This window comes from Mastigoproctus giganteus, chromosome 1, assembly GCF_048544385.1.
Source record: "Mastigoproctus giganteus isolate SK-2022 chromosome 1, ASM4854438v1, whole genome shotgun sequence".
Taxonomy (NCBI): domain Eukaryota; kingdom Metazoa; phylum Arthropoda; class Arachnida; order Uropygi; family Thelyphonidae; genus Mastigoproctus; species Mastigoproctus giganteus.
The window spans coordinates 203,215,278-203,236,241 of NC_143575.1; the positions used below are offsets into that span (position 1 = coordinate 203,215,278).

At 38.1% G+C, this 20,964-nt stretch overlaps 1 protein-coding gene across 7 annotated transcripts in view; it reads right to left on the reverse strand.

The window, feature by feature from the left end:
- LOC150091454 (protein still life, isoform SIF type 1-like) overlaps nucleotides 1-20,964 on the reverse strand; it is a 1,372,582-nt gene that overhangs the window by 641,094 nt on the left and 710,524 nt on the right. For all 7 annotated transcript variants that reach the window (XM_090375616.1, XM_090375656.1, XM_090375640.1 and 4 more), the window contains one exon: nucleotides 7,206-7,345. In XM_090375616.1, the coding sequence (XP_090231742.1) occupies nucleotides 7,206-7,345 (140 nt within the window). The remainder of the gene's footprint in view (nucleotides 1-7,205; nucleotides 7,346-20,964) is intronic.

Below are 20,964 nucleotides of genomic sequence, written 5' to 3' on the forward strand. Positions count from 1 at the left end.
GGACCAGGGTATGTCTGCCAGGGGCAAAGGTTGATGACGTTGTAGAGCGAATATCATCTTTTAAGGGCACAAAAGGTGATATAGTTGTACACGTTGGCACTAACGATATTAAGAGTAGGAGACCGGCAGAATTACTTAACAAGTACAGGTCACTGTTGAACAAAAGCCGAGAATTAGGGTTGAATTTGAAAGTGTCTGCAATTCTGCCCAGACACGATAGGAGGGAGTATATGATGAGAGCCTTGTCGATCAATTCGGCCCTGGAAAGATTGTGCAAGGCTCAAGGGGTAGAATTTTTTTCAGCCTGGACTGTACTTGTTAACAGGAGAGATTGCTTCTACAGGGATGGGATACACTTAAATAGAAAGGGTGCAAGAATATTTGCTGATGCTATCAAGGCAGTGTTAGGTGGGTCGGAAAACTGCTAGCTTGGGGGGAGACAAAGACCAATAGATTGACAGTAGCCACTGGCAGAGGTGAAAGAGATTCTTGCACTGCTTCTATTAGAATGAGCAGAAGCCTGAAAAACAAGATGCATGGTATTTCAGAGACTGCTGGGAGCCATTGCGGTACAAGTAAACACATGGGTTGTGTTAGGGTAGCTAAGAATAGAAACAGGTGCAGGTATACTTGCGTGTACACCAATGCTAGGAGTTTAGTAAATAAATTTGATGAATTTGAGGTATTGCTCAAAACATCAAAGGCAGATATTGTTGGGATATCAGAGACGTGGTGTCACACAGATATAAGGGATGCAGAAATGCAATTTGGGCAGTACAATGTCTACAGAAAGGATAGACAGGATAGGAAGGGAGGAGGGGTTATGCTATTAGTTAAGAAACACATAAAAACCAAGGAAGTGAAGCCAGTCGACATCGCTGGACAGTGCAGTGTTGAGTCGGTTTGGTGTGACATAAGCATTGGGAGATCAAAATTGAGAGTAGGAGTGTGCTATAGGCCTAATGACTCTGATGAGTATAATAAGGAACTGTACAGGGAAATAGAGTGGGCCAGTAAATCAGAGAGTCTTATAATGGGAGATTTTAATTTCCCAGATATTGACTGGAATTTGGGGGCTGGTTACTCACACACTAGCAGGGCTTTTGTGGATTTATTGGATGATTGTTTTCTACATCAGCATGTTCGGGGAGGCAACTAGAGGGAGTAATACTCTTGATTTGATTATCAGCAGTGATTCTTCATGCATTCAGAATCTGCAGATAAATGAACCACTAGGTGGCAGTGATCACAGTGTGCTGAAGTGGGATTTACTGAAAGAGGTAACTACCATTAGGGGTAAAGGGAAGGGTTATTGCTTCCGTAAAGGCGACTACGATGGACTGAGACAGTATTTAAATTCTATAGAGTGGGACCAACTGATGATGTTACCAACAGCAAATTCAAAATGGGAAGCATTCAGAGAACTTATCTTGGAAGCTACTAGGCTTTACATACCAACTAAGAAATATTGTTCAAGGTTTAGGCCAAAATGGATGTCAGATGAACTAATGAGGCATATGGCAGAGAAGAAAAATGCATGGGATATTTACAAATTAACACATGACACAAAGCCTATGATAGATACAAGTTGATATGCAACCAAGTTACAAAGGAGGTTAGGCAGGCGAAGGCAGATTACGAGAAATCCTTGGCAAGGGATGCAAAGAAAAACAGCAAAGAGTTCTTTACTTATGTAAACTCTAGAAGGAAGGGGGATGAATCGGGTTGGTCCACTTGATATTGATGGGTCAACTGTTGATGATCCTGCTCAGGTAGCTAACAAACTAAATGAATATTTTGCATCGACATTCACACATGAGGAGTTATTCAGCAAGGGGAATGCCAGAGGTGTATTCAACTCTAGCAGTAAGCTACAGAATCTTGAAATAACTGGGAGTAAAGTGGAGGAGAAACTGTTGAAGATAAACACAAGAAAGGCACCCGGGGTGGATGGGATCTATCCAGTTATATTAAAGGAGGCAGCAAAGGAAGTAAGCAAACCCTTAGCCATAATTATGAGAGCTTCCTTGGACTCAGGGGAGGTATCCATAGACTGGAAATGTGCAAATGTGACCCCAATTCACAAAGGAGGATCAAAGGCTGACACAAGTAATTATAGACCTGTGAGCTTAACTTCTGTTCCAGGAAAATTAATGGAGGCACTGGTTAAAGAAGCACTGCAGGATCATTTAGACAAGACTTCAGTTATAGCTCAGACACAGCATGGTTTTGTTAAGGGGAAGTCTTGCCTGACCAACTTGATTGGATACTATGATGCAGTCACAAAAGAACTGGATGCAGGGAATAACTTTGATATTATATACTTGGATCTTAGAAAGGCTTTTGATACTGTTGCACATGGAAGACTGCTACACAAATTGGAGCAGTGTGACATTGGAGGCAAATTGCTGCTATGGATAAAGGGGTGGTTGAGGGGGAGAAGACAGAGAGTGGTAATCAATGGACACTGCTCATCGTGGACTAATGTTATTAGTGGAGTCCCTCAGGGCTCAGTGTTGGGTCCATTATTGTTTTCTGTATTTATAAATGATATTGATGATGGTATATCAAGCTTAATGTCCAAGTTTGCAGATGATACAAAGGTTGGCAGGGTTGTCAAGGACACTACTGACACTATGCTGCTGCAACAGGATCTGGAAAGGTTGAGCAGATGGGCTGAGAGGTGGCAAATGAAGTTTAACATTGACAAATGTAAAGTACTACACATGGGAAAAAGCAACCCCAGAGCAACGTATCAACTCTGTGGTACTACACTGACAGTGGTAGAGGATGAAAGGGACTTGGGGGTGATTGTGCAGGCAGATATGAAGTTCTCTGAGCAGTGCAGACGGGCTGCAAGAGTAGCTCATGGAGTATTGTCAATGATATACAGGAATTTTTCCAGCAGGGATAAGGAGGTGATTATTCCATTGTATAAGGTAATGGTCAGGCCACACCTAGAGTACTGTATACAGGTCTGGAGGCCTCATTTCAAGAAGGATGTAGAGCTGCTGGAACGAGTACAGAGAAGGGCAACAAGATTAGTGAATGGAACAAAGGGGTGCTCTTACGAAGAAAGGCTTAAGTTTTGCAAATTACAGTGTCTGGAGACTAGGCACCAGCGAGGTGATCTGATAGAGGTGTATAAAGCCTTGAATGGTTTAAGCATGCTCAATGCTGATGGGATTCTTCCTCTAGCTCAGAAAAATCACCTGAGAGGGCATAAATTCAAATTGAGGAAAGACAGATGTAGGATAGACGTGCGGAAATTTGCCTTTAGCCAGCGGGTGGTTGGTTGGTGGAACAGACTGCCATCCCTTGTGGTGGAGGTTGATAGCCTAAATAAGTTTAAGGCTCAGCTGGACAGGTATTTTGAACGAACAGAGGGGTGAAGTGGAAGTGGGTTTTTTTTTTTTTTTGGCTGATGCTGCATAAGCTTGCTTTCTTGCATCAAATGCCTCTACTAATGCTAATGCTAATTTGTTAGGCTGTGCAGCACAAAGTTTGCTCAGACCTTCCTTCTCCCAAAATCTTCATGCAGAATTTGAGGAATCATCTCCTTATTCACATCTAACTCATCAGCCATCATTCTGAGGGTCAAATGATGACCTCTTTCCACAATTTTTTAATCTTTTGCAACTGTCTCCTCATTTCGAGAGGTTGACAGATGCCTGCTTCTTGGGCCATTGTAAATATCTTCACATCTGTCTTTGAACTGTAATATCATGCAAACACACTGGTACAACTTAATATTTCATCACAATTTCCATAAACATTACATAAATAGAATTTAATGTTTCATACATTTCTGTTGCAGACTTTCCCAGTTTAAACCAAAATTTGATATTCATTCATTGCTCCATTGCAAAATTTTGACAGAGAACAAAAACCCTAATAACAAAACTGTTTTTACTTGCAGAGGGTCAGCCTATTGGACAAGCTCTGTACCACTATCTTTTGGAGGATGTTTGAACAGCAACATACCACTTCCATTTTTATTTTCAAGCTCACTGAATATGAACACAACAGCACCAGTCTGGGTACTTTACTGCCACACTTTATACATATGCAAATGTGCCTAAAAACATGTGATCACCACTGAAATGGCCAAACACCAGAAGATTGTCATTGATACCTATCAGCTCCAACGCTCAGAATAATCACCTGAGAGGGCATAAATTCAAATTGAGGAAAGACAGATGTAGGATAGACGTGCAGAAATTTGCCTTTAGCCAGCGGGTAGTTGGTTGGTGGAACAGACTTCCATCCCTTGTCGTGGAAGTTGATAGCCTAAATAAGTTTAAGGCTCAGCTGGAGAGGTATTTTGAATGAACAGAGGGGTGAAGTGGAAGTGGGTTTTTTTTTTTTTTTTTTTTTGGCTGATGCTGCATAAGCTTGCTTTCTTGCATCAAATGCCTCTACTAATGCTAACTTTCTCAATCATTCACTCAAACGATGAAAACCAAACTGGAAAACTCTGTCCCTTGAGAGTTCAAAAGGAATTAGAAAGGACTGCTAATCCCCCATGTATATAAAGGGACTCAGGTCAAGAGACAGCCTCATTGAGACCTTCAGTTGTGAATGTTTGGAGCAACCTTTGAATGTGAACCTCTTTGCAGGACTATAAGTAATAATGACACCCTATAAATCACTAAATAGTTCTTAAGTGATCTTGGATTGCCATCTATTAGATGTATCTGAAAAGATCTCAGAAAAATTTGAAGAAAAGAAAGCAATTCAAGTTAAGTGAATCTCTTTCAGAAAAGATAGTATTATGATTAAGGTGTTTAAAGCCTTGAATGGATTGAGTAAGCTGAATGTTAATGGTATTCTTCCACTGCTGAGACTACACATGAGGGGGCATAAATTGAAGCAGAGGAAGAATGGTTTCAGGATAGATGTGCTGAAGTTTGCCTTCAGTAAGCAGGTGGTTGATTGTTGGAACAGGCTTCCATCTGTTGTGGAAGTGAATGGTTTGAATAAATTCAAGGAAGAACTAGACAAATTTCTGTGGATGGGTGTAGGGTTTTTTTTTTGGCTGATGCTATATAAGTGTGCTTTCTTGCATCATTTGACACTATACCACTACTATAAAGAAAAATGTAACTGGTAATATGAACATCATCTCTTTGAATGACTTGACTGACTCTTTCCAGAAACTTTTAGAATAGTTTAATAAGTGCATTCAATCAGATAGTGATTACTTTGAATTTAAAAAAAAAAAAAAAACATTTTTGAGCTCTTTCACTTTGTGTTCATTTTATTGCATCAGTCCAAGAACTTTTAATCACACCTCATATATATGCATAGGCACCTACTGTTTTCCTCATGTCCATCTGTGTTTTCATGTAATAACTAGACTCTCAGCGGACAGATCTTAATGAAATTTTGCATCTTAGCCTTCTAAAAATATTTGTCAAACCATTACAAGTTTTATTAAAATTAAATAAATAGAAATCCAGCAATTATCATTTCTTTTTTCATAAAATTTGTATGTAAAAAAAGAAATTCATATATTAAATATAGTTTTAATGCAGTACTTGTTATTTGTTATTTTGGTTTTTAGGAGCATTAGCAACTAAGGCCATATTGCTCCAGGGGGATATGCGGTGGTCATTCCCTGACCTTTTCGCAACCTCCGTATTTGGTGGGCACAGGCTCGAACCGTGGTCTAATCAAGAAGCGTGTGCTATGCACTGCTGCTCCTGCCCACCTGGCTATGGAAGCACCTTAATGCAGTACTGTGGGCATTAGAAGTCCATGTATGCTTTGTGTATATTGTTGCTATTATTATTAGTAGTAGTGGCAAATAATGCAAAGAAGCAAGCTTATAGAGAATCGAGCAAAAAAAAAATAAATAAAAGCCAACACTTTCCATTTCACTTGTTCATCCCTGCTAACAGGTTATCTATTTCTTCCTTAAATCCATTCAAAGTACCCACCTCTACAACACTAGATGGCATTCCAACAATTAACCACCATCTGACTGAAGGCAAATTTCTGTACATCCAACCTGCAACTATTCTTCCTCTATTCTCCCTCACATGCATAAATATACATACTGGGCTGTTTTAATGCAAGGGTGCACCCAGAAGATGCCAGGGGCCTCGGCCTACTGGGGCTCACTTGTTGATCTTAAATAATTTTTTAAAAACTCTCTATCCCATAGCACAGCAAACACGGAACATAATGACAAACGAATAATGTTTTTGGCTTTCTTTAAATAGTTTAAAGTGCCGAAAATATTAATATTTAGAAAAATAATTAACAAATTTAATTCTCACTTATGATTATAAATTAATAATATATATATATATATATAATTATATATTACATATATTATAATGAGGAATACGAATAATGTTAGGAATGCGACTAAGAGAGACCTAGAAAAAAATTTTAACTAAATAGGGGCCACATTTGGAAATTTGCCGGGGGGGGGAAACCAGAGAGTTCTTAAAATAGTCCTGTATATATAGAGAGAAAAGAGACTTATAAAAAAACAACATTATGGGTGGAGAGTAATAAATATATTATACAATTGAATGGTTATGTTTAAAAAACACAAAACTATAGTTTTATTAGGTTTTCTATAAAAGTATAATCTTACTAATTATTTGGAATGGAGATAATTATATTTACTTTTCACCTTTATTAACCATAGCAAGAGCAAAAAAACACTCATTTTATTTTAATAAAAATAATCAAATGCATCTGAAAAAAAAAAAAAAAAAAAAAAAGGTTAGAAAGTGGCAACTTCCTTTCTAGGATATAATATATGATTAGCCATACTTAATTCGGATACTCTAGAATCAACATACAGAAAACTCAGCAGAAACATATTTACAGTTAAGAATATATGAAAAGGCATTTACGGCAATTAATATTGCTTGGAAATCTGCACCATTGAGCATCTTTGTTACAATATTGCTTTTCACATATTACTGCTTACATCTTCAGCACTCTTCTTAATTGCCTTATAGTCAGCCAAGTTGGCTGACCATAAGGCATCCTTATTTTCCACTTATTATCTGAAATGTCAGGCAGTGACTGGAGCCATTAATAGGTCTGGCATCTTTAATATCTTTTGCTACTAAGAAAGTAGCAGATGCAGATTTTGCACTCTGTAATAATCACAGCTGAATGAAAGAACAGTAACCATTACAAACATAATAGATATTTTCGGCTTTATGAATAACACTTACCCCGCTTTACGAACGGCACCTACACAGTTAAAGGATGCAGCAGCAGCACCTGACCTTGCCCGATAAGGAGAGTTCCGAGTATCTCCATCTTCTTCATCACTAACAGCAGTTGTTAGTGATAATCGATCATCATCAGACATCTAAAAAGGTAAAGAAAAATATTTTAAACTATCACTCAAATCTCTGTCTGCATCCAGCTTTTGAAGAATAAAACAATTGCAAGTTTTAGTCAATAACAGGTATCTTAAAGACAGAAACTAATAAATCCATATAATGAATAATCCATCAATATGGAAGGTATGTTCTCTCTTATAGGTAGCAACCACAGTATTTTTATCAATTTTTCTCACTTGAAGATGAACCTGCACAGGACATACCTACAAGAAATTCATTTTAATTCAACTTCAAAGCAGTAACAGATATATTCCCTGAATGAATATACATATACCTTCTATAGAAAAAAGACCTGAATGATCCAAAGCACAAAGAAAGTGAATACAGTATTTGTTTTATATCTATAAAACAAAATATTCACTTACACAAATACACAAAGCAGTGGTGAGCTACAGTGGGCTCTCACGAGCCCACTGTTATTTTTTTTTTTTTGAAAATTTGTGACCCCATTGTTGAGATGATCATTTATTTTACAAATGAAATCTTGAATGCAATTATTGAGTATCCAGAGCAGAAACTATGGTGGAGTGAGTGGGGCCCCATTCCTAGCATTTTAATGGTGCAATTGATGAGTTGTGTATTTTAAAATTGATTCATTTTTGATTTGATTACAGTTGGACCTCTATTTAACCAACTTCTTTATAGCAATTTTTTTTAAATTCCCCTCGGTAATTACATTAAAATAGTTTCTGTTGAAAGAAGAAAATTTCCATATAATGAACGGATTACGAGAGACAACTTTGGAAGCATTGTTCTCACCTCTGGCCTTTAGGCCATTTAGTTAATTAGAAAGTACGAACTAAGGGTGAAAGGGATTACCGTTTCACAATATTAGTGGTGTCTGTAAAACCTACGCAGTCACATAGCGAGAAGTCATGCTGGTCAATATGCTTTCCATAGCCAGTCAGAGGATTAAGAAGATTCCCGACATGGATAATAGCCTCTGGTCAACCTGTGTTGTGGTTCCCCTATACTCTGACAAACAGGCATATGTTTTTAAGAGAAGTGAATGATCCATGCCCTCCAGTAAATTTCTCCATCTATTTTCACAGTAGCTGAATATCCGTGTGATTCCGACATTTTTCACAGTATTCAAAGAACTAGTGATAGTAGCAACGTGGGGGGGGGATTGAGGCAACTAAGATACTGTATTATATAAACTTTATGGAGATGAAATGTTGGGAGATTTTGAAACTTCATTAAGGCTTTCACTCTATAGAAACTGTTGTAAAATATAATGGCATACAGGCAATAATTAAAAAAAAAAAAAAAAAAAAACTAGGCATTATATCACCAATCTCTAAAAAACTAGTGCGAATTAAGGATGACTGCTAAAGAACTTGATGTGGAAACTATAAAGATCGGTCGTGCATTCGGGCCAAAATGAGCAGCTTGTACCTTGCATACAGCAATTGCAGGTTGGAGGAATTATCCCGCTTTGTGCAGACATTTTGAATCAGAAGTTAAATATTCCAGATTATTAAATCGACTTTTAAATCTGGAATTTCTTAACCATTTAGCACTAATGATTGACATCCTGCAGGGGCTCTCTTACCTTACAAAGTCACAGCATCACTATAGCAAAAGCAGATAAATTAATCATTCTAACTATCAATGCTATTACTACTTTGAAAAATTCTGAAGCTAAAACTGAGTGCATGTTGAAGTTGAAAGAATTTGAAGGAATCAAAATCGAAAGTAAGAACACATTTAAAAAATTACCTTGTGACATGTTATTAAATGCATTGTTTTATCCTTAAAGGATAAGTTACCATTAATGCAACTGAATGATTTTAAATTAAATAAAGAAAATAATGATACCATTGACAATGAGGAATTGAAAGAAATTTAAACACCTGCTACCCTAAATTGAGGCATATGAAAGAACTTTCATCTCGGTGGCAAGACGGTGAAAACCGAATAGAAGTTTAAGTTTTCTGATAAAATACGAAATAAAAAATGATTTTAGAGGTTTTGTCAAAGACAGTTTATCTTTAAAATTGAGTGAAATTCCCTTTTCAATTAAGAAAGACAGAAATATCTTTGAAACCATTGCGATTAGCAGTGCTGAAGCTGAGCAAGCTTCAGCACTGCTAATCGCAATCACACAATATTATTCATTAGCAGTGCTGAGCAAGCTTCAGCACTGCTAATGAATAATATTGTGTGAATGAATGAATAATGTTAACAATTAAACAAGTTGCAAATTATGATGATCATACATCTAAATGGAAAACCACTGCTTCAAAATTTGATCTGGATTGTTACATCAAATCATTCCTCTGTAATCATCACTTAGCTATTGAGCAAAGCAGAAGATCGAAAACAAATATTAATAAAGAAGCAAATTCTATATGGCAATTTTTAGAATAAAATTTTCTTGAATATTTGTGCAATAATATTTTTTCATGTAATCTGTGATTTTTGTGTACCTTTTCTAGAATAGTTTGTTTTTTATGTAATATTTCTTTTTATATTGTGTTATTTGCAATCAGGGGCGTAGCTGCCGTATAGCAAAAGTAGGCAAAGCGTAAGGGACCCTACTTCACCAGGGCCCATAAACAGATGCAAGTATAATAAAATCATAACTCAGACCAGAGCAGCAAAGCAAAAGGCTCAAGCAAATGGAAGTGCTGTGGCTCAGAAAAGAACTGAAGGGGGCAGTTGTCCTCTGACTCACAGCCTTATAAAATGCACTGTTTGCTTGATGTTTGCAGAGCAATTGGGTACGGGACATGATACTGCCATGGAGGATGTCTTTGTGTGTGCGCGATGCAAGGAGTGTATCGATATCGGGCAACAACTCAGCGTTCTTGTGGGCCTATATGAGAGCTTGAAGGACAGGGTGGATGCCCTCGAAGAAACTAAATTGAGGGGCCCATCAAGCTCTCAGCTGCCCACATCAACGCCAGAGCTTGCACTTGGGCATCACATGACACAGAGGCAACCCCCAAGGCAGAATGCGCTGGTCCAGAAGGAACTAGTAGTCGTTGGTGACTCTATTGTCAGGGAAACGGGGAACATGCTTTGTAAAAAAGATAGGTGGAACAGGACCAGGGTATGTCTGCCAGGGGCAAAGGTTGATGACGTTGTAGAGCGAATATCATCTTTTAAGGGCACAAAAGGTGATATAGTTGTACACGTTGGCACTAATGATATTAAGAGTAGGAGACCAGCAGAATTACTTAACAAGTACAGGTCACTGTTGAACAAAAGCCGAGAATTAGGGTTGAATTTGAAAGTGTCTGCAATTCTGCCCAGACATGATAGGAGGGAGTATATGATGAGAGCCTTGTCGATCAATTCGGCCCTGGAAAGATTGTGCAAGGCTCAAGGGGTAGAATTTTTTTCAGCCTGGACTGTACTTGTTAACAGGAGAGATTGCTTCTACAGGGATGGGATACACTTAAATAGAAAGGGTGCAAGAATATTTGCTGATGCTATCGAGGCAGTGTTAGGTGGGTCGGAAAACTGCTAGCTTGGGGAGAGACAAAGACCAATAGATTGACAATAGCCACTGGCAGAGGTGAAAGAGATTCTTGCACTGCTTCTATTAGAATGAGCAGAAGCCTGAAAAACAAGAAGCATGATATTTCAGAGACTGCTTGGAGCCATTGCGGTACAAGTAAACACATGGGTTGTGTTAGGGTAGCTAAGAATAGAAACAGGTGCAGGTATACTTGCATGTACACCAATGCTAGGAGTTTAGTAAATAAATTTGATGAATTTGAGGTATTGCTCAAAACATCAAAGGCAGATATTGTTGGGATATCAGAGACGTGGTGTCACACAGATATAAGGGATGCAGAACTGGAATTTGGGGAGTACAACGTCTACAGAAAGAATAGACAGGATACGAAGGGGGAGGAGTTATGCTATTAGTTAAGAAACACATAAAACCCAAGGAAGTGAAGCCAGTCGACATCGCTGGACAGTGCAGTGTTGAGTCAGTTTGGTGTGACATAAGCATTGGGAGATCAAAATTGAGAGTAGGAGTGTGCTATAGGCCTAATGACTCTGATGAGTATAATAAGAAACTGTACATGGAAATAGAGTGGGCCAGTAAATCAGAGAGTCTTATAATGGGAGATTTTAATTTCCCAGATATTGACTGGAATTTGGGGGCTGGTCATTCACACACTAGCAGGGCTTTTGTGGATTTATTGGATGATTGTTTTCTACATCAGCATGTTCGGGAGGCAACTAGAGGGAGTAATACTCTTGATTTGATTATCAGCAGTGATTCTTCATGCATTAAGAATCTGCAGATAAATGAACCACTAGGTGGCAGTGATCACAGTGTGCTGAAGTGGGATTTACTCAAAGAGGTAACTACCATTAGGGGTAAAGGGAAGGGTTACTGCTTCCGTAAAGGCGACTACGATGGACTGAGACGACAGTATTTAAATTCTATACAGTGGGACCAACTGATGATGTTACCAACAGCAAATTCAAAATGGGAAGCATTCAGAGAACTTATCTTGGAAGCTACTAGGCTTTACATACCAACTAAGAAATATTGTTTAGGCCAAAATGGATATCAGATGAACTAACGAGGCATATGGCAGAGAAGAAAAATGCATGGGATACTTACAAATTAACACATGACACAGAAGCCTATGATAGATACAAGTTGATATGCAACCAAGTTACAAAGGAGGTTAGGCAGGCGAAGGCAGATTACGAGAAATCCTTGGCAAGGGATGCAAAGAAAAACAGCAAAGAGTTCTTTACTTATGTAAACTCTAGAAGGAAGGGGATGAATCATATTGGTCCACTTGATATTGATGGATCAACTGTTGATGATCCTGCTCAGGTAGCTAACAAACTAAATGAATATTTTGCATCGACATTCACACATGAGGAGTTATTCAGCGAGGGGAATGCCAGAGGTGTATTCAACTCTAGCAGTAAGCTACAGAATCTTGAATTAACTGAGAGTAAAGTGGAGGAGAAACTGTTGAAGATAAACACAAGAAAGGCACCCGGGGTGGATGGGATCTATCCAGTTATATTAAAGGAGGCAGCAAAGGAAGTAAGCAAACCCTTAGCCATAATTATGAGAGCTTCCTTGGACTCAGGGGAGGTACCCATAGACTGGAAATGTGCATATGTGACCCCAATTCACAAAGGAGGATCAAAGGCTGACACAAGTAATTATAGACCTGTGAGCTTAACTTCTGTTCCAGGAAAATTAATGGAGGCACTGGTTAAAGAAGCACTGCAGGATCATTTAGACAAGACTTCAGTTATAGCTCGGACACAGCATGGCTTTGTTAAGGGGAAGTCTTGCCTGACCAATTTGATTGGATACTATGATGCAGTCACAAAAGAACTGGATGCAGGGAATAACTTTGATATTATATACTTGGATCTTAGAAAGACTTTTGATACTGTTGCACATGGAAGACTGCTGCACAAATTGGAGCAGTGTGACATTGGAGGCAAATTGCTGCTATGGATAAAGGGGTGGTTGAGGGGGAGAAGACAGAGAGTGGTAATCAATGGACACTGCTCATCATGGACTAATGTTATTAGTGGAGTCCCTCAGGGCTCAGTGTTGGGTCCATTATTGTTTTCTGTATTTATAAATGATATTGATGATGGTATATCAAGCTTAATGTCCAAGTTTGCAGATGATACAAAGGTTGGCAGGGTTGTCAAGGACACTACTGACACTATGCTGCTGCAACAGGATCTGGAAAGGTTGAGCAGATGGGCTGAGAGGTGGCAAATGAAGTTTAACATTGACAAATGTAAAGTACTACACATGGGAAAAAGCAACCCCAGAGCAACGTATCAACTCTGTGGTACTACACTGACAGTGGTAGAGAATGAAAGGGACTTGGGGGTGGTTGTGCAGGCAGATATGAAGTTCTCTGAGCAGTGCAGATGGGCTGCAAGAGTAGCTCATGGAGTATTGTCAATGATATACAGGAATTTTTCCAGCAGGGATAAGGAGCTGATTATTCCCTTGTATAAGGCAATGGTCAGGCCACACCTAGAGTACTGTATACAAGTCTGGAGGTCTCATTTCAAGAAGGATGTAGAGCTGCTGGAACGAGTACAGAGAAGGGCAACAAGATTAGTGAATGGAACAAAGAGGTGCTCTTACGAAGAAAGGCTTAAGTTTTGCAAATTACAGTGTCTGGAGACTAGGCACCAGCGAGGTGATCTGATAGAGGTGTATAAAGCCTTGAATGGTTTGAGCATGCTCAATGCTGATGGGATTCTTCCTCTAGCTCAGAATAATCACCTGAGAGGGCATAAATTCAAATTGAGGAAAGACAGATGTAGGATAGACGTGCGGAAATTTGCCTTTAGCCAGCGGGTGGTTGGTTGGTGGAACAGACTTCCATCCCTTGTGGTGGAGGTTGATAGCCTAAATAAGTTTAAGGCTCAAGCTGGACAGGTATTTTGAACGAACAGAGGGGTGAAGTGGAAGTGGGTTTTTTTTTTTTTTTTTTTTTTTGGCTGATGCTGCATAAGCTTGCTTTCTTGCATCAAATGCCTCTACTAATGCTATTGCTAATATATCTGTGGATCGTTTAAATCAAGCAGGGTAATCAAACAAAACAATTCCACAATAATAGATATGCCTTTGTTGGAAAGTAGTGTTGAACGCACTGCACTGTTTATTTCCTCAAGCGATCTTGGGGAATATGCGGATATCAACATTTCCGATGAAACAAAAAGAAACATTATTAGTTTGTCACCTCAGAGACCTAAAGGACCATTTCCAAGAGATCCTGAACAACAAAATAGAAGTTTTAGTGACATGTATTACTATTCTACTTCAACGTATGGTCCAGTTCCTTGTCTGTGGCTGTGCTACTCCGGACTATAAGATTGGAAAAATCTATCTTTTCGGATACAAACTCAGTATTTCTCAATGTCATATCGAGGCATGTGCTATACATGAAATGTGGCAAACAACGCAATGATTGATAAAGATCTCGAAGAACAAGTAAGACACAGATCCTAATTTTGGAAAATATTACTAGAACGGTTATTTCGGATAACGCTTCTGTTGGCTAAAAATTCTTTAGCATTTCGCAGTCATCGGGAAGGATTTTAGGAAGGTTACAACAGCAATTTTTTACTGCAAGTCCATTTACTTTCCTACTATGATGATGTAATGAAACAAATTATTAATAAGCCATCTGGTTCAGTAACTTATTTAAGCCCTACTATCCAAAATGAGTTAACAGAATGTTTAGGTACCAAATTAACAAAAGAAAAGTGTTACAGTCAAAATTAATTCAGCACCATTCTATTCACTAATTTTGGATACTACTCAAGATCAATTAAGTGTTATTGTAGGACACGTTAACATAATTCGCAACGAAAATGAAAAATCCAAAGATTTTGAAATTTATGAAAAGTTTTTAGGATTCTATGACGTGAATGATCTTTCAGCAGAAATGATCACAGATAATATAATGAAAATATTACACAAACTAAATATTCCCATTGAAAAATGTTATGGTCGGGGATATGATGGGGCTAATGCCATGAGTATGGTTTATAATGGTGTGCAGTCACACATTTAAAGGATCCAATCAAATGCAGAGTACATTCATGGTGCAAGTCACAATTTAAATTTATTATTATTTATTATTATTAGCTATAGGGTGCAAGGAAGCCTGAGGCATATGCTGCACCATCAAAAAAAATTTCTGAATTATCCTGAGAGAGAGAGAGAGAGAGAGAGAGAGAGAGAGAACACAAGGATCTGAAGTAGAAGGGAATCACCAAGAAAGAGAAGAATGATGATATCCAGCTCAAGACCCTGGGTGTGCCAAGCCCATACTTACCAAATGTGAGCCCCTCTTGTAATAACGTTTCATCAATTTTCGACATTCTTCAAATTTTGTATAATTTTTTGGAAATAGTACAAAAATATGGGATCTTCTTTCTAAATTTACTGGGGAATCTGAAGTTACATTAAAAAAACACAACCCTACTCGATGATCTGGTCTATAACAGCTGTGAAAGTTCATTTTGCAGATATTATAAAAGCTTTGGTGGAAATTAATCTTAAATCAACTAAAAAAAAACAGACTGAGACGAAGTGCGTAGAATAATGAAACAAATTATGACATTTGATTTTATTTTCATATTTTTGAATAACGTGATGTGCAAAATTAATTATGCTTCAAAAGGTCTACAGAAGCATGATATTAGCATTAGCATTAGTAGAGGCATTTCATGCAAGAAAGCAAGCTTATGCAGCATCAGCCAAAAAAAAAAAAAAAAAAAAAAACCCCACTTCCACTTCACCCCTCTGTTCATTCAAAATACCTGTCCAGCTGAGCCTTAAACTTATTTAGGCTATCAACCTCCACCACAAGGGATGGCAGTCTGTTCCACCAACCAACCACCCGCTGGCTAAAGGCAAATTTCCACACGTCTATCCTACATCTGTCTTTCCTCAATTTGAATTTATGCCCTCTCAGGTGATTTTTCTGAGCTAGAGGAAGAATCCCATCAGCATTGAGCATGCTTAAACCATTCAAGGCTTTATACACCTCTATCAGATCACCTCGCTGGTGCCTAGTCTCCAGACACTGTAATTTGCAAAACTTAAGCCTTTCTTCGTAAGAGCACCCCTTTGTTCCATTCAATAATCTTGTTGCCCTTCTCTGTACTCGTTCCAGCAGCTCTACATCCTTCTTGAAATGAGGCCTCCAGACCTGTATACAGTACTCTAGGTGTGGCCTGACCATTGCCTTATACAATGGAATAATCACCTCCTTATCCCTGCTGGAAAAATTCCTGTATATCATTGACAATACTCCATGAGCTACTCTTGCAGCCCGTCTGCACTGCTCAGAGAACTTCATATCTGCCTGCACAATCACCCCCCAAGTCCCTTTCATTCTCTACCACTGTAATTACCATAGTACCACAGAGTTGATACATTGCTCTGGAGTTGCTTTTTCCCATGTGTAGTACTTTACATTTGTCAATGTTAAACTTCATTTGCCATCTGCTCAATCTTTCCAGATCCTGTTGCAGCAGCATAGTGTCAGTAGTGTCCTTGACAACCCTGCCAACCTTTGTATCATCTGCAAACTTGGACATTAAGCTTGATATACCATCATCAATATCATTTATAAATACAGAAAACAATAATGGACCCAACACTGAGCCCTGAGGGACTCCACTAATAACATTAGTCCACGATGAGCAGTGTCCATTGATTACCACTCTCTGTCTTCTCCCCCTCAACCACCCCTTTATCCATAGCAGCAATTTGCCTCCAATGTCACACTGCTCCAATTTGTGTAGCAGTCTTCCATGTGCAACAGTATCAAAAGCCTTTCTAAGATCCAAGTATATAATATCAAAGTTATTCCCTGCATCCAGTTCTTTTGTGACTGCATCATAGTATCCAATCAAGTTGGTCAGGCAAGACTTCCCTTTAACAAAACCATGCTGTGTCTGAGCTATAACTGAAGTCTTGTCTAAATGATCCTGCAGTGCTTCTTTAACCAGTGCCTCCATTAATTTTCCTGGAACAGAAGTTAAGCTCACAGGTCTATAATTACTTGTGTCAGCCTTTGATCCTCCTTTGTGAATTGGGGTCACATTTGCACATTTCCAGTCTATGGATACCTCCCCTGAGTCCAAGGAAGCTCTCATAATTATGGCTAAGGGTTTGCTTACTTCCTTTGCTGCCTCCTTTAATATAACTGGATAGATCCTATCCACCCCGGGTGCCTTTCTTGTGTTTATCTTCAACAGTTTCTCCTCCACTTTACTCCCAGTTATTTCAAGATTCTGTAGCTTACTGCTAGAGTTGAATACACCTCTGGCATTCCCCTTGCTGAATAACTCCTCATGTGTGAATGTCGATGCAAAATATTCATTTAGTTTGTTAGCTACCTGAGCAGGATCATCAACAGTTGACCCATCAATATCAAGTGGACCAACCTGATTCATCCCCCTTCCTTCTAGAGTTTACATAAGTAAAGAACTCTTTGCTGTTTTTCTTTGCATCCCTTGCCAAGGATTTCTCGTAATCTGCCTTCGCCTGCCTAACCTCCTTTGTAACTTGGTTGCATATCAACTTGTATCTATCATAGGCTTTGTGTCATGTGTTAATTTGTAAGTATCCCATGCATTTTTCTTCTCTGCCATATGCCTCATTAGTTCATCTGACATCCATTTTGGCCTAAACCTTGAACAATATTTCTTAGTTGGTAAAATCTCATAAAAAAGTATTCATCTGTACTCTCTCTCCCCAACTGCCGAATCGATATTGTAATTTAATTGCACTTATCAGAAGATGCCTATCAGACAATTTTTTATTTGCCTTTTCAGAAATTTTTACTTTATTTATGTTATTTTTTACCCTGCCAGCTGCCTCTGCCAAAAGAAGACCATTTAGCAAATTACGAATAATAAAAGATTATAAAAGAAATGCTATTGGTCAAAGTAGACTGTGCAACTTTCAATGTTGGCTATTGAACATAAATATGCCAGTAAAATGGATTTTATTAATGATTTTGCAAATGTAAAATTGCTAAAAGTAACATTTTAACTTTTCTCGTAAATTTATTAGCTATAGTATAATTTTTTATGTTTGTCAAATTGTATTTGATAAGTAGTATGATACTGTAATATTAATTTTCATGTTTTTGATGTTTGTAAAATTATAAAGAAATTGTAAATAAAATACATATTTATGTTATTAAAATGATTCAACATTTTTTTTATACCTAATTAAAATTTATTTTAATAAAAATAAGGGGCACAAAATGATTTCTTGCCTAAGTGCCCAAAAAACATAGCTACACCACTGTTCGTAATATTAAACTTTTATCGTGAAAAAATGTATCCATTATGTTTCCTGAAGTAATTAAAAAAAAACGAAGAAAAAAGTTGTGAGTGTGCTGAGCACGCGCGGTAGACGGTTTATATGAAACATCCTTTGCGTTTCTTTTAGGTATTTTGATTTGTACATATTGATTACGAAATAAAAGAGCTTTTTTACTGTAAATATTTTATTGATCATTCACAAAGTTTCATAATTTGCAGAAGACAAGATACAATGGGTTTATGATAACTAAAGTAAGAGATGTATACTTGCGATTGCAAACGTATCTAAATGTCTCTGGAAAACAGCGTTGATTGAAGTACTGATCTTGTGGTTGAAGCGACATATGCAGCTGTTAGGGGCACTTAACAATGGAATGTAACAAAAATGCGAGACGAAAAAAAGAAATTTTTGACAAATATTTTGTATTGTTGTAATCATATGATAAACACTTGTATTGTTGCAATCATACTTACTGCAGTACTAACTTCAGGAAGTATGATTGTGATGTCATACTATTCAAAAATTCTAAACACTCCAGACACTATTGCATCCAGATATCATCGTAAGGGGAGGTATGACAACCAGGTTTTAAGTTTTTTTTTTTTTTTTTTTTTTTTTAGATAGACCTAGGAACATTATACACATACACTGATATGCATGCTTAAGGGGTAATAAGCCATCTGTCCACTCCCCTGAATCTGACCCGAGATATCATACCAGTCATGAAAAATGCATCACACACACACTCTAATTACACTACTAGTAGTGAGAGCATGGGAAGCACCTCTGGTGGAAGCAGTGGATGAGGCCATTTCCGTTACCAATCAAATTTACTCGGTAGAAAGTCGGAAAAGGCCCAATAAGATTAACAGGAATATAATTTTATCTGTGGTTAAAACATCTTTCTGAGATCTCATCAGAAATGCTTTCAAAGATCACGTTAGAACCTCACAATCTACAGAAATTCAAGTTCAATGTCAAAAAGAATAATCTTTTTATTTTGAGGCTAGCAACACACTGGTTACAATCACTGTTTTTCCATACCATGTGAGAAAAGGTCTTGCTTCAATTTCTGCCAAGATAGCGGGAATTTTTATGAGCTTTTTCACACTATGGATGATTAGTTAGTCTCACATAAAGGATGCATGGTTTTACTTACCAGACAATTTGGTTTTTAATCCAACAAACAAGCAAAACAACTAAAGAATAAATATAAAATATAATCACAATTTACAGTTACCTCATTACTTATCTTATTTGACTTGGTGTATAATATACAAAAAAATAATATATAAAATAACTATGTTGTCTCAGAATAGCATTAAAAAAAAAAAGAAAATCTAATGGGAGATATACAATGTGAAATTTGATTCATATTGAAAGCATGCTCCTCAAGGCTGCTTTGACTATATTAGAATTAGCATTAGTAGAGGCATACAATTCAACAAAGCAAGCTTATGCAGCAACAGAAAAAAAAACAAAAAAAAAACAACCCCCATTTCACCCATCCATTCGTTCTAAATGCCTGTCCAGGTCAGCCTTAAATTTATTTAGGCTATTAGCTTCCACAACAAAAGATGGAAGCCTGTTCCACCAATCAATTACCCACTGGCTAAAGGCAAATTTCCACATATTTATTCTACAATTATCTTTCCTCAGTTTGAATCTGTGCCCTCCTCAGGTTCTTACTCTGAGCAAGAGGAAGAATCCCATCAGCATTCAGCTTGCTCAACCCATTCAAGGCCTTATACACCTCAATCAGATCACCTTGCAGGTGCCTAATTTCCAGGTGTTGCAATTTGCAGAACTTAAGCCTTTCTTGGTAAGAGCACCTCTTTGTTCCGCTCACCAATCTTGTTGCCCTTCTTTGTACTCGTTCTAGCAACTCTGCATCCTTCCTAAAATGAAGCCTCCAGACATGTACACAGTACTCTAGGTGTGGCCCGACCATTGCCTTCTTTAATGGGATAATCACCTCCCTGTCCCTGCTAGCAAAATTCCTATATATCATTGACAAGACTCCATGACCTGCCCTGGCAGCCCGTCTGCACTGCTCAGCAAACTTCATGTTTGACTGCACAATTACCCCAGGTCTTTTTCGCTTTCCACTTCCCTGAGTGTAGTACCATAGAGTTGGTACATTTCTCTTTGGTTATTGCTACCCATATGCAGTACTTTGTATTTGTCAATGTTAAACTTCAGTTGCCACTTCTCAGCCCATTTTTCCAACTTATCTAGATCTAATTGGAGTAGCATATTGTCTTTACTGTCGTTCAACAAAGCAAGCTTATGCAGAAACAGCCAAAAAAAAAAAAAAAAAAACAACCCCCATTTCACCCCTCCATTCATTTTAAATACCTGCCCAGGAGTTAAGAAGATCAACAAGCCATTGATCGTCTTAACTCCTGGGCAAAGGCCAATGGTTTCAGGTTCTCATCGGAGAAGACCTTTTGCATCCATTTTTGCTACAAGCGTAATATTGACCCCGAACCTGAATTAAGACTTGGACAAACTACCATTCCAGTAGTAAAGGAAACGAAGTTCTTGGGACTCATGTTTGACAAAAAGCTAACATTTCTCCATCATATCTGTCAGCTACACAACAACTGCACGAGAGGGCCGAACCTTCTCCAAGCTCTCTCTTCTACCTTGGGGTAAACCGGTGCACATTACTCTGTCTTTTGTATCATGCACTTGTGCAGTCAGAATTAGATTATGGGTGTCAAGTGTATGCCTCTGCCAGGAATAGCATCCTTC